This window comes from Oncorhynchus mykiss, chromosome 12 (genome assembly GCF_057628025.1).
Source record: "Oncorhynchus mykiss isolate SJ-2025 chromosome 12, ASM5762802v1, whole genome shotgun sequence".
Classification (NCBI taxonomy): Eukaryota; Metazoa; Chordata; class Actinopteri; order Salmoniformes; family Salmonidae; genus Oncorhynchus; species Oncorhynchus mykiss.
Window position 1 is genome coordinate 83621610 of NC_143033.1, and position 15128 is coordinate 83636737.

Genomic DNA, 15128 nt, shown 5'->3' on the forward strand with positions numbered 1-15128 from the left:
GCATAGCATGGGTGTGTGACAGCATGAATTTCCAGACACATAGGTCCTATGAACCATGGTCCCAGTTTGATAGACCATATGTCAATCATCTTAGAGAGTCCCTTGTTTTAATTAAAAATAACCAAACATGAAGATATGTGCATGGATATTATTGTAGGCTCTATTGTGTGTGTTTGTATGTTGTATGTGTTTGTATGTTTGTGTGTGTGTATATTTGTTTGTCATGATGTGATAATATTGTAATATGTCAACTGCTATAACTCATCTTCGTATTAGCCAACATCTGCTTCAAAGGCCTAATGCGCAGTTCTAGGCTATATAAATGTGTCTGGACATCCCAACAGCTGTGCTTCATGTTGGCCCTGCCTTAGTCAAAAGAGGTTAAAAGGTCCCCCCTCCTCTGAAGCCAAGATAATAATAAAAACCTGTGGCCCGCGTTTGGTTCACCCCACCCCCATAGCCACCGATATTCTACAAACGTGCTTGCAATGCAAGAAGATGGCAGTCAAACAGTCGTTTTCTTACACAGGAGGAAACGCACCGGGGACATCCGATGAATGGGAGTCAAATTCCAACACAGCGTTTACGGTGCGAGCTGTAGACTGGCTGAGCGAAGTAGAGAGTGAAACTGTGTTCTAGACCTACATATTGAATCTGGTTTATAATTGAATGTACATAAAGACGGAGGGGAGTCCCACTTGTGTCTGCTTTTGAAAGTATACGGAGTTACTGGAATACAAAAGCGTATTACAGTCCATGTTTTATTCATCGATGGGCAAAACCACATTTTAAACGGTGCGGGCATGGAAAATGCGTGCAAGGTAAGTTTAAACACTTCGTTAGACACTTATCGAACATGCTGATTTTTTTTCTTCATCACACAATATTCACTGTGTGTTTATCGGAAGTTGGTCCACGCGTAAAACTCGATCTCTCCAACTCAAACACTTTCCCGCATACATGATATGTTCCCTTTTATGTAATCATTACAACAACTTGAAATAACGTGTTTATATATGGTAGGTAGACTATGCATGTGGCACAGCTAAGGCTACAATATTTTCCATTGCTAACTTTCTAGACACATGGAAATTCAATTCAAACATAACACCCCTTACAGCAAAACCGCATGATTTTACATGTGTAAAATCACATAATTTCACATTAAATTATACTTGTGAAATCATGTGAAAAGTTGTTTTTGTAACATTTCACATATGTAGTTTCATGTTATCTATCACATGTTGCTTTACTTGTTGTCGCATGTTATCACATTAACTTCACATACTATCACGTGATCACATGAAAACATGTGTTTTTGGAACACTTCACATGTTCACATGTGAAATGAATGTATTTTTTCTATCAGGGACCTCATCAACAAAGGTTACTATAATAAAGGACTAGGCCTATTACAACAAATAGGCTATAAGTTAAATATATTCCATATAGAATATCAATTGCAAAAGGTCTACAATTTTGCACTAGGCCTATTAGAGTAATACATTTCTAAGATGTTATGACATGGACTAATGTTTTATAACAAGCATCTTGAATTACATTTTTTATTATATTTTCTAAGTTTGCGGACATGGAGAAAGAATGACTGCTTGTGAAATTGCTGATGATTTTGAGGCTGCTCGGATTACACAGAGTAGTTTGTAATGCCATCTCCCACGCTCTCTAGGGAATGTGACAGCTTGTGCAAGGTTGAGTGGTTCTGCGTCATTCAGCCAATTTCTGACTTTGTTGGGCCAGAGGCTAGCATTGTGCAAGGAGGTTGCCTGGAGTTACTAAGTGCCAAATGAAGGCTCATGTCTTAAGCTGTCAACAATTCCGACTGAGGCCATGTGCATGCACATAATAGCTACTTAAATTATTGTTTAGGCCTATTTTATTATGTCCAGTGAGGCTACAATTGGGCAACATGTTGAGGAACATATGGATTTTGACACTCCCTTCAGTATGACATAACAAATTATATATTTCTTCACATAGATTGGGACACGCTGACAGAACAACCTCAGGATATAAAAAGTGAAGACCCATCTGTGGTTAAAGTGAGGATCCATCTGTGGTTGGAAAGAAGCACAACTTTGATGCTGGATCCTGCGATGCCAGAGGAACCCAGTAAAGACCCAATGACAGTGACAGCAGCCCCAGAAAGAGCTGTCATGGAGAAGGCCAACATCAATGACCACACTCCGACTGTGACTATAGTAGCTATCCCTTTGGTCACTGAAATCCAACTGAACGCGGCCACAGGTGGTGCAGAACTCTCCTGCTATCGTTGCACAGTGCCGTTTGGCGTGGTCATTCTCATTGCCGGTATCGTGGTCACTTCTGTGGCCTACAGCTTCAACTCACATGGGTCCACCATCTCCTACTTTGGGCTGGTGCTACTATCTGTTGGACTGGTGCTATTGGCGCTAAGTGCGGTATGCTGGAAGATGAGACTTGAGAGAAAGAAGGAGAGGCGGAGGGAAAGCCAAACTGCACTGGTTGCAAACCAGAGGAGCATCTTTGCATGAAGGAAAAGACTGATCATCAGGAGAAAAATAAGTCTGTGATATGTTTGGGTGCGAGGCGAAACAGAGGTAGTGGTTAATTTGAAAGCGGAGTGGAGACAGCTGTATCCAGATGTTTTCATGACTGACCAACGTCTATGTGGTGGGTCGTTGCCCTGCAAAGCTTTGACCTCAGACTATCTCTAGGCTAAGCAAGTCAAAACGTCTTAGCTTTCATGAAGTTGTTGGGTTTTTAATCTGTCAAACAGACTGGTCACATCTGGGAAGCTGGGCAGACAGCCAAACTGAATGTATCAAAATTAAGACAAATTACCACTGTACAAAGCAATGGAGAGGATGTTTCCCATTAATCTACTGTTGCATCTGGTGTCTTAGATTTACTGGGAGGGATAGTGGTCTGAAAGGAGGGGGACATGGGAAAATCCAGAACAATGAATCATGCTTCATTTACCATGTTTTAGGCATAACATCTCTCATAAAGTCTGATTGTTCCTTTTCATTTCACACAGAATTATGTTAAAATACCTGACATGGGAATATGGTACTTACAGTGAGGGGGAAAAGTATTTGATCCCCTGCTGATTTTGTATGTTTGCCCACCGACAAAGAAATGATCAGTCTATAATTTTAATGGTAGGTTTATTTGAACTGTGAGAGACAGAATAACAACAACAAAATCTAGAAAAACGCATGTCAAAAATTTTATAAATTGATTAGCATTTTAATGAGGGAAATAAGTATTTGACCCCTCTGCTAAACATGACTTAGTACTTGGTGGCAAAACCCTTGTTGGCAATCATAGAGGTCAGATGTTTCTTGTAGTTGGCCACCAGGTTTGCACACATCTCAGGAGGGATTTTGTCCCACTCCTCTTTGCAGATCTTCTCCAAGTCATTAAGGTTTTGAGGCTAACGTTTGGCAACTCGAACCTTCAGCTCCCTCCACAGATTTTCGATGGGATTAAGGTCTGGAGACTGGCTAGGCCACTCCAGGACCTTAATGTGCTTCTTCTTGAGCCACTCCTTTGTTGCCTTAGCCATGTGTTTTGGGTCATTGTCATGCTGGAATACCCATCCACGATACATTTCCAATGCCCTGGCTGAGAGAAGGAGGTTCTCACCCAAGATTTGACGGTACATGACCCCATCCATCGTCCCTTTGATGCGGTGAAGTTGTCCTGTCCCCTTAGCAGAAAAACACCCCCAAAGCTTCTTGGTGACTATGGTCCCAGCTGCCTTGAGATCATTGACAAGATCCTCCCGTCTAGTTCTGGGCTGATTCCTCACCGTTATCATGATCATTGCAACTCCACGAGGTGAGATCTTGCATGGAGCCCCAGGCCGAGGGAGATTGACAGTTCTTTTGTTTCTTCCATTTGCGAATAATTGCACCAATTTTTGTCACCTTCTCACCAAGCTGCTTGGCGATGGTCTTGTAGCCCATTCCAGCCTTGTGTAGGTCTACAATCTTGTCCCTGACACCCTTGGAGAGCTCTTTGGTCTTGGCCATGGTGGAGAGTTTGGAATCTGATTGATTGATTGCTTTTGTGGACAGGTGTCTTTTATACAGGTAACAAACTGAGATTAGGAGCACTCCCTTTAAGAGTGTGCTCCTAATCTCAGCTCGTTACCAGGGAGCCAGAAATCTTTCTGATTGAGAGGGGGTCAAATACTTATTTCCCTCATTAAAATGCAAATCAATTAATAACATTTTTGACATGCGTTTTTCTGGATTTGTTTGTTGTTATTCTGTCTCTCATGGTTCAAATAAACCCACCATTAAAATTATAGATGGATCATTTCTTTGTCAGTGGGGAAACGTACAAAATTAGCAGGGGATTAAATACTTTCCCCCCTGACTGTACATGTTAATTAATATGTAATGATATATATTGGAATTATGGGGACACAAAAACGTGTTGTTTTTGTTTGATGTTTATTATCGTATTCTCTGAAACAAGTCGAGCTCAGAGATAAAGTCAATTAGATGTCACACAGTAATTATTGATAGTAACTATGATGTACTTATTATGTTATAGGTAGTATTGCATTATGAGGGAATATGATTATTGACTAAATGTAACTTACATCGAATTAACCTTTATTAAGTATTCTCTGTAAGCACTTTGTTCCACACCATGACTAACATGGTGTTCTATGTAACTATGACAACAAGATTCTTTGGAAATACTAGCATCTTGCCACAGTCTTGTTGTCACTACAGTACTTGCCAATGTCAGTAAATGTATTTCATATGTTGAGCGATATGAAATGTTCTAGTGTTTTATTTCACTTTAATATAATCATTTTTATGTATGACTTCTCTGTTAACAGTACATCAATTGTTAATAGGTTATAGTGAGGTTTAATAAACTCTCATCCATATTTAAACATTTAATTTGTGTCCGTTTTCATGATCCAAAGGTTCACTATGTATGTATTCTGAAGAGAACAGCTGATATATAGGGGAGAAGTCGAAGTGTTCCATGAGACAGTCTGGCTCATATCAGCTATTAGCTTGACATATCAAATTAAATGATCTTTCTGTTTAACACAACCACACATGGTCTATTTCAGCTTTGGGGGTTTTTAATGACTGAAATGACATAATAGAATGTCTCTCACTTAATGTATTTGTCAAAGAAGAACAAGTAGGGCATAACTGCTAAAAGCAGATAAGTGGTGTGACTTGAACATTCAATAGTGAATTGAAGGAAGTGTGTCTTTCTCTCCTGACGTACACCACTAAGTCCAACTCCTTATCCTGGGGTTCCATTGTGTATTCAACCTTATGCACTTGTTCTGTCCTTTGTTGATTGTTTAAACTGCTTTGAGGGCAGGTTTGCCTAGGATTACATTTCATTAATCTGCAGTGAATGAAATGTGTTCGTGATAAGGATAATAAATATTGTTTATGTATTATATAAATAAGTTACAGTATTAATATCTACTTAATATGTTTTCTAATATTACAATGTATTAACTATTTGTTGTTGTTTTGTACCTCTGTCAGGATCAAATTATGTAGCTGCCAAAGGTGACATCACTGTACGCTTTGACAGCTGAGAAATCACTTCCACCGTTTCTTCCACTATATAGTAAAGTCCAAATAATCTGCATAACAGTGCTCAGTTGGCCAACAGAATCAATACTCCATTCTACCTTCCAATACATACATTCCCAAAGGTAAAAGGAAGTTGAACTCTCCTGTTTGACTTGGTTTAAAATAGCACAGATGCGGAGGTATATTTATAGGCAGCATTTGCGTTGCTATGTGTCCCTGTGACACCAGACACTACAACTAAATGGTTTGCTTGCGTCAGAGGAGCACCTACAACACACTTTGTCACTTTTGAGGGCGAACCTTACCCCACGCATAGGGAAGCTCCCATATAGGGGGAGAATGGAGTCAACCTGACTCTGAGACCAAATGTTAATCACTTAGTAAGATGTGTCCCTTTCCGCATGACAGGTTACCAGCAGCTAGGGCTAAGAAGCAGTGAAGTTGGAAAAAAAGGGTGACCTGATATGGGATTTAACAGGTGCTCTCCACATCCGTACCCTCTTTCTGAATTTGGTATACGTCACTTTTTTTTTGTTCCAGGGACTGCCAAGCAGATAATTATGTTTATGAATAAGACAAAAGTGAGATTGGATCAAATTCTTTGAATTGAATCGAAGAAGCCCATAATGGCTAGCTGTTACAAGCCAGAATGGGATGAGCACAATTAAAAGTAATGAGGCTAACATTACAGGGATCCTTTTCAGTCAGTTACCTCCAATCAAATACTTGATGAAACAGAGAAGCATGACTTAACCATAAACAGCTTGAAATAATCAAAATATGTGGTACCAGAGGAGCAAAGGGCTTATTTGTTACAGCTTCTATTTCAAATGACGTCCAATCAATGACCTTGGTTGACCTGGATTATGAGGTCAATGTTTTAGAAATATTTTTTTCATCGTTGCTTGTGAGCTCACCCTGTTATCATTAGGCTGTTAGGGCTGTTGGTGTAAAGGAAGACAAATTCTCACATTTTGTGTCTGCACACAAATAAGACTGCCCATGTTCTTGTACAGTCCAGCCCAAATGGAAAAACAGCTAACCATATCCTAATAATTGTGGATTGTTCACTTGAAAACAGTGTTACAATTATTCACTTCAAGAGATACGTTGCTGTTATGAATATTAGAACTGGGTTTCTGATCAATGTGAAACTGTCATTTGAAGTATTCTGTGGTCAGAGCTTCTCATATGTCCAAACCATTGTAAATTCATTTTGATGTGACTTTTAAGTTGCTCTACGGGGGCTGGTGGGTTAAAGAGATGGAGAGTGACTGTTTAGTTGCTCTACAAGGGCTGGTGGGTTAAAAAGCTGGGGAGTGACTGTTTAGTTGCTCTACAAGGGCTGGTGGGTTAAAGAGATGGAGAGTGACTGTTTAGTTGCTCTACAAGGGCTGGTGGGTTAAAAAGCTGGGGAGTGACTGTTTAGTTGCTCTACAAGGGCTGGTGGGTTAAAAAGCTGGGGAGTGACTGTTTAGTTGCTCTACAAGGGTCTGTTGGTTAAAGAGCTGGAGAGTGACTGTTTAGTTGCTCTACAAGGGCTGGTGGGTTAAATAGATGGAGAGTGACTGTTTAATTACTCTACAAGGGTCTGTTGGTTAAAGAGCTAGAGAGTGACTGTTTAGTTGCTCTACAAGGGCCGGAGGGTTAAAGAGCTGGAGAGTGCGTCAGCCACCTTTCCCCTGGCGGATTGGCCCATGTCACTACTTCCTCTGTAAACTCACCCCACCTGACACTCAGTGACCATGGGCACAGGCCAGCTGATGCAGGAAACAATAGGCAGCTAGCCTGCTTATCAGACACAACCCTCCCATTTCTTGAACGTGAGCAGTTCTTTGATAGTTGTGTCAGTGGATACAACAAAAGTGGAACCTTGGCAATCAGGAGAGAGTTTTGATTAGATTGTTGCAGCAGTCGCTTGTAAGAATGCTTGCCTTCCCAAATGTTCACTGTCAGAAATATTTGCTCACTTGGAGTTTCAAACTTTTAAGCTTGTGCCTCTGCTGAATTTCAACATTGGCCCATGTTTTTGATAACTGAAAGAGCAACCACTGAAACACTGCTAAATTCCATGTATTGGTTCAGCCCTTCAAAAAAATTCCAATCTATATTTCAAGCACCTCATCAAGCAATGTTTTCTTCCTGCTCCCTTTGAAAGGTACTAAGTGCACACCCTCCAAGATAAATAAATGGCTTATCAAAAAGTATTTCAAGGCAATAGCTAACCACAATTTTGGTGGTAGTTCCCTTAAACAAATTATTATTGTGATAGCTGGTAGAGGATATGTCACAATCTTTTTAATGAGTGGACCAAGATGCAGCGTGGTATGGTTCCATCCTCTTGATTAGGTAGTGAAACTCAAAGAAAACAAGAAGACACAAAACGAAACATGACGCTCAGGTAGTGCTCGCAGACAACTATACATAGACAAGATCCCACAAAACACAAAGGGGAAATGGCTGCCTAAATATGATCCCCAATCAGAGACAACAATAAACAGCTGCCTCTGATTGGGAACCATACCAGGCTAACATAGAAATATAAATCACCTAGATTACCCACCCTAGTCACACCCCGACCTAACCAACATAGAGAATAAAAAGCTTTCTATGGTCAGGGCGTGACAGGATAAACATAATAATAACTTTTTATTGGAAGAAATCCAGACTACATCCATTATCATAGAAGCACATTTTACCTTAAAAGGAACAGAAAAGCCACTATGGCATTCACAACAGTTATCTTCACTGGCACTGCCCAAGACTGTCTTTTCTTTCATGCTGTGCCAACAGCTCTCAAAGAGGTGTCTGAAGTGCTGCCTGCCCCGCTGCCTCTGGGGTCCTAACCCATGGCATGTCCTCATTCCCATGCACACTGGAGGTAAAGCCCTTCCTGACAAACTCAACAACTCTGAGGGATAGAGGATGCTCTGGATCGCCATTAAATCTCAGTTCAACCCAAAATTTCCCACTGTTGTTTAAAAAAAACTACTTAAGCACTGCTTTTCAAAGCCTTTTTAAAACTGTAAAGTTCTTCACCCTCTTGTATCTGGCAGTTTAACTTGAGTTTTGAATCTTGATTCAACTTGACATGAACAACTCTCAGCAGAGTAAAATAAGTCTGAACAGCAAACAACGCAAGATCAATAGACACTGTGACGTTATTGAGTCTGGAGATTGTGTAGAACCTTGGAAGGGTGGTGGGTCAGGGCCTCTAGAAACAATTATTTTTGTTTTGTATTATTTCCCTAAATTCTTATTTAGACTACAGGGCTCTCTTCAGCCATAACAAAAGGCCATCTTGACTGATACAATCTTGACGATTGAAGCAGCTGCAGCTCCCCCAATGCCCAACAACGACCAACTGTTGAACGAGCACATTCATCTTCTAATCGATTGTGCTGTGTAGTATTTTACCTCTTGTCTCCTTGTAGCCAGCCACCCTTCTGTCTCTCTCCCCACAGACTTCCTAATTAAACCAAGGAGTGTACTGCTAACAGTGTTTTCCCCTTGTTTCTCTTTCCTCATCAAGACCTCTCTCAAACATAGTGAGCCTCAACCAGCTGCCTGCTGGAAAAGGGTGAAAATGATTCCCATCATGCAACAAAGACGGAAGGACGTCAAAACGGCACAAAGGGAAACCACAAAAGTGACATCCTATCGTGACTGTATTGTTGATTCCGTCAAGCATGAAGATACATTTAATCCATTTGTCTGAAAATAGGAATGAGAACAGACATGGTCAGAGTTTGGTTTCACTGTGATACATAATACAGGATAGTTGGCCGAATTCCTGTTGAACCATGGTGTATGTTGTATCTTGTGATTTACAATGCATTGCAAAAAGCTTAGAGAGATAAGTAGTATGAACAAGGCAGTGACGGATATGTTATTCATGGTCAATATGTTGGCTCAATGTTGATCTTGAAAGAAGTTCTCACCCTGAAACAATCTAATCCTCGTACCCTTGTTGGAACAACAGAGGAACAATCACTCCTGTCATGGTGTAAAAGACCAACAGGGCTGTTTCATGTCAATCTCTGACACCAACAGGAAAAAAGCGACTTCCACAGTGTTTACCAACTCTGCCTCAGGAAATCTGTTTGTAATCTGCAAGTTCTCCTTTGAAACCAGGGATTGGGAAACAGCTGTAATTGAAGAGTTATCTATTAATCAGTGTTTATTTTTTGCACTTCCACCTTAATTAGTGTGTGTGTGTGTGTGTGTGTGTGTGTGTGTGTGTGTGTGTGTGTGTGTGTGTGTGTGTGTGTGTGTGTGTGTGTGTGTGTGTGTGTGTGTGTGCGTGCGTGCGTGTATGCAAATGCTCATTACAGAAGTATTTGAGAAAAATACACACTGCAGATTAAAACTGCACCCCCTCATTGATCAAATAATAGACAATATGCCAAAGTACATGTGCTGCAAAAGGATATATATTTTTATATCACAAAACAGTGGATAAAAACTCAATGATTAATATGTCTCCTGTGTCTAGAATATCAGTTTACTGTAAAGAAACATTGTGGACAGTGAGTTAATGCTGGAAGACCTCAAGTGCAATTGGTTAGACTGCAATAATACATGCAAGGTGTTCACTCTTTCCAGTACCATATTCTTGTATGTGTGCCAAGAAACATCTTGGCAAGCATGGCCAGTCTTTTTCCCCTAAGTAAATTAACTAAATAATTGGAATGGTTTAGGGAGGAAATGACAAGGTGTGTCTGACACAGCTGCAGAGGTCATTTAACAAACACAATGATGTCATGGGAAGTAGCTTCTTCACAGCACTTGGTTTCCTTTCATCTGAACAGCTGAGCTACTTTGTAAAAGGTTGGGTTTTCCTCTATAGGCGTTCAAAAACTCCATTGCATAGATCTTTTTGAATGGTAAGTAGAAACTTCTACTTCTGCTGTTGGTTAGGTTACCACCTTGATATTCCTCAACAGATAAACTAACACAGTTATGCTATAAATGTATTGATCTTTGGGGGGAAATGAAAAAATGACGAGGGAATAATCTAAACGCTTCATCCTTGAATGCATTAATGGAGACCAAGACAGAAATATATATTTATTTACCTTCTTCTGCCCTTATGTGACATGAAGTGAAAGCCCAGAGGCTCTCCTATTTGCCACGCTCTGTCAGGTAACTTTCACACCCAGAAGCTATGGCCCCATAAACCAGCTTGGGAGCCTAGGACTTCGTCAGACCTGGTCACACAGAGCACAACAAGGGAATGTGGCCCAGCTGAGAGTAGTGGGACCCCAGCTCCGAGCACCACCTAATCTTGAACAAGTGTGAATAGGTTACTGTGGGAATCAGTGGGGGAGAGTTTAATGTGGTCTCGGGGTGTAAATCGGCATGCTTTTAATCAGCTCTGGACGTTCTTCTGAGCGCTGCCTAGGGAAGAAAACAGCAGCATTTCTGATGACGTATGCAGGACAATGGAGAGGGGACACAGTCAGGGCATCTGTTTTGTAGTGCCCCAATGACTTATTACTGTGGCCAATGGGACCCACGTATAAATCTGAGCTCCTCTGGAGCTGCAAGGCGAAAGAGTCTCTTTGATGCTAAGTGAGATTTAAATGCATTTAAATGCATTAGATGGAGACAGAAAAACCTTCGACAGCTCTCTGTCCTCCTGAGTATGTAGAACATTGCTATAGGTTGCAATGTGTTCTGAGACATATGGCCAGAGAAGAGTGTTACAAAGGATTACACAGGCTTCATATAGAGTAAAACAGTTAATTGAAATCCTATTACTCCATATTACATACAGTACATGTCTAAGTAGGCTACAGATGAAGGATCTTAATTTGAGCCAGTTTACTACAGCAGTAAAATAATTCTGAAGGAACAGGAAACGTGCATTATAATGTGTGGATTATAATTAATGTAAATGTTTTGTAGGGGTTGATACGTTTTCTGTTAGGGCAAATCATGCACATAAAGTCTGATATTTTCAAGTGGAAATGACAAATTTTAGAATCCTTTTAAAACCTTGAATTCACTACAGTTTGCATTTCCTCATGTGCAGGAAAATTCTCAGCAACAAAAGAGTGATCAAATAAAAATCCTACAGCTGTAATTTAGTGCTGTCTAAAAACCATTTCATTGATTCATGTGGTGTTTCGGTAAGGGTCTTTACATGTGTCACATACTCTCCGTGCGGTTTAACACCACTGTAAAAGCACTCCTCTCCCAGGCTGGGCTTTAAATGTAAGTCACATGGTACACAGACGGGTTGTGCTTTGTGGGGTCCTTGACTAGAGGAAGCCATGAGCTCTGGGAGGAGCAGGTTCCCACACCCAGAAGAAGAGACGGAGGACAGGCTAACACAAACAGTCCGCCTTTCAGGAAGGAAAAGGCTCCCTTTAGGCCTTTATCAGATCTGCGAGCGCCTCAGTCCGCCAGTCGCCCGCCAGCTGCTGTCCCCCCGAGAGGTACGGTTCCACCCTGGTCCAATTTAATGGTCCCTTTACTCTGAAATAATCAGTCATCATAATGCACTACTAATATATCAGGCTAGCTGCTAGGTCACTCCCTTATTTGGGTCTGAGGACACAGTGCATACAGAGGTAAAGTGTGGAACTAGTCAACTAGTCAACATTTCAAGAATGCAGGCTAATGGCAACACTATCAGATAGGGCTAGACCGGCAGTGCAATATGTGATGACCTGTGCACGGTGGTCTACACCCTCTCTCACTTGTTCAGGAAGGTCTGGCCAACGGGATACAGCAATGTGGTAACAATTACTATAGAATGAACAAAATAACAGATCTGTGGGTAAGTTAGATTTACCACACCACACATGGATTCCTTCCCGTTCAGGTCTAATTTCCTGATCAAACAAGTTATACTATTCATAAAAACAATTCTGAAGGAAATACACACAACACGAAACAAATCCTCAACCCCCTGGTTCCTCAGTCTAGATCCCCTCTACTCTCTGTGCCCATGGACCAGTATGTCTCTCCTGTGATATTCGTACACATTGCGGCCGAACAGGAGCTGCCCTCAGCTGTCTTTTGATTGCATAACCCTGCCTCTTTGCTTACCTCATGGAACATCTCTGGAGTAACTCATGGAGACTGAAGACACAAAGAACAGGGACACGTTCACAACGTCTGCTGGCTTCAGCACCTCATGACTGTGTATGCCGCTTGGGCAACTCCGAGTGAGTAATAGTTCCCTTATGTCCAGTAAAGAGGGCTGTGTCTAAGGAAACCTTTGCCACATCGAGGAGGTCTTGATTTGATGGGTTTTTGAAATAAATTGATACGCTAACGCATTACAAAATTAGCACTCTGGTTTTTTAAAAATGATTTAAAAAAGCCTGGGCCTGAAACTTCTGCAATTTTTTTTTACTGGCATGGCTAAACTCTCCAAACTTGTATAAAATATATCTTACATTTGTTAGTAGTAGAAAGAACACAGTGTACGCCACTGTCCGCCGATTGAATTTCATTATTACCAGATCTGTAAAACAGAGCATTTTAACCTCAAATGTAAACATGCTTCCTTTTGATTCATGTCAGTTAAGTTGTAACAACTGTCTACATTTGGCGCACCCTCATGGTTGCCCACAGAGGCACCATGGCAACAAAGACAAGAGTGCTTGAATACATACATGTCAAGACAAAGGTCTATGCTGTTCAGTATTTGAACGTGAAGCTAGTATAGGCGAGAAAAGCTCTTGGGGCCCTGTAGTGACGATTTATCACATTGTGTTGGATTGCAGAGAAGGAGGGACCTTTTGAATGTGTATGCCTTGTAATTTGTTGTGGACTTGGAGGGGTGAGGGTGGGGGGTCAGGATATGTCTGATGGAGGGAAGGACACCACCAAGTATTAGTGGCATGCTGGGAAAATAAACAAACATTGAGCAGAGTTGTGTCTCTTTCCCTTGGAGGTAAAGTCTTTGTGCTCTAGCAGAAAGTGAGGCTTTTGTTAACAGAAAAGTCAAAGAAAATAATAACTCCCCTAGCGTCCTCAGACATCTACACACAGAAAGGCTCCATCCAGACAGAGAAGACAGATGGGAAGGCCCAAGGCCCTCCGGGAGGTTTCTCTACATATCCTTTCTCCCCAGCTCTCTCAGGGCGTCTGTCTGCTTCCAGTCCCGTGGAGACGGCTGGACACCCTGGCACCAGGTCTGGAGCTGGGAAAGATCGCCGGCCCAGATATAAACAGGAGAGAGTCCCCACCCATGGGCATGGGACAGACAGACAAACCTGACATATCCTCTCCTGTAATCACTTCCAAAGAACTCAACAAAAACATCCCTCAGCTTTTCCTTCAACCCAATGTCAATGTGCTATTTCTTGTCTAGTAATCTTGAAAATGAAGCTATATGGATTGCAACGCACAAAGTCATCTTATTGATTCTGCAAAGACCTTACCAATATTAATCCATACCCACAATGTCATCTCATTGCCAAAATTGACCATTTCCCAGAAGGAAATTCTGGCCTCCAAAAATAAGGGAGGATGTTTGCTAAAAAAATGCATGTTGACTATGTTCTGCATTTCAATCCACAAACAGACAGGCTGACTGTATTAATGCTGAGGCCGCCACAAAAGGGCGTAGCCTTTTCCAGATGCTCATTTTGGGAATTTGACCAGATTAACAAGTGATGACGAACTGACTGACGTACAGAGGACTGTCAGAGGACATGGTTGCTCAATGAGGACTTTTTACTCAAAGACAGAGAAGGCATTAGTCTTCTTCATAAGCGTTCATGAAATATTGTGCTGATTGTCCTTCAGAGGCCAAAATAACCCTCTAGTTTTAAATCAATGTCCAAATGGACAGTTAGATCATGACATGTTGGTGTGGCTATGAAAAATCTTTGTAACCTTTGACATTGGTCACAAGAACATTCAAATCAAATCAAATCAAATCAAATCAAATAGTAGTTTTGGAATTGTTAGTTAGATTACTTGTTGGTTATTACTGCATTGTCGGAACTAGAAGCACAAGCATTTCGCTACACTCGCATTAACATCTGCTAACCATGTGTATGTGACAAATAAAATTTGATTTGATTTGATTTGATTTGGTCACAAGAACATTCAAAACGTATTAAAGGCATGAACATCTAGTTCTGCTATGAAGTAACAGTGAATCCTAACTAAGCCTCTGATGGTATTTGGAAACATGAAACCTCTTTATCAAAGAAATCCTTACTTTTTCAAATTAAAACAGCTCTGTCCTTTGTTCTAAAAACCCATGTCATCTGTTTGGGGCTTGTCCATTGTAGACAATCATCCTGATAAATGACTAGTTGAGCCAGAGGAACATGAACTCTAAAAACAGAGCTGTTAGAAGTTCATCAATTCACATAGGATCTATCTGGTTTTATCTTTGTTCAAGAATACAATCTAAAACTCATGTATGCACTCATAAAAATGCACCAATCAAATCTCATCTCTTTGTATTGAAGTGCCTAAATAACAAATATTGATTACCAACGACATCAAGTAGAAGATTACAGTTTGCCTGTCCCCATACATGACAGACATGTGTGTGTGTGT

General features: G+C 41.0%; 1 protein-coding gene across 1 annotated transcript; it reads left to right on the forward strand.

Annotated features, from left to right (window-relative positions):
- The first annotated feature begins 289 nt into the window (after nucleotides 1-289).
- Nucleotides 290-4925, forward strand: LOC149979407 (transmembrane protein 100-like). Its single transcript, XM_090191502.1, has 2 exons — nucleotides 290-821; nucleotides 1999-4925. The coding sequence occupies exon 2, from the start codon at nucleotides 2100-2102 to the stop codon at nucleotides 2529-2531; it is 432 nt and encodes a 143-aa protein (XP_090047628.1). The 5' UTR covers nucleotides 290-821; nucleotides 1999-2099; the 3' UTR covers nucleotides 2532-4925.
- The last annotated feature ends 10203 nt before the right edge of the window (nucleotides 4926-15128 follow it).

Coding starts and splice junctions, on each gene's coding strand:
- LOC149979407 (XM_090191502.1), top strand. CDS start 2,100: ATGCTGGATCCTGCGATGCCAGAGGAACCCAGTAAAGACCCAATGACA.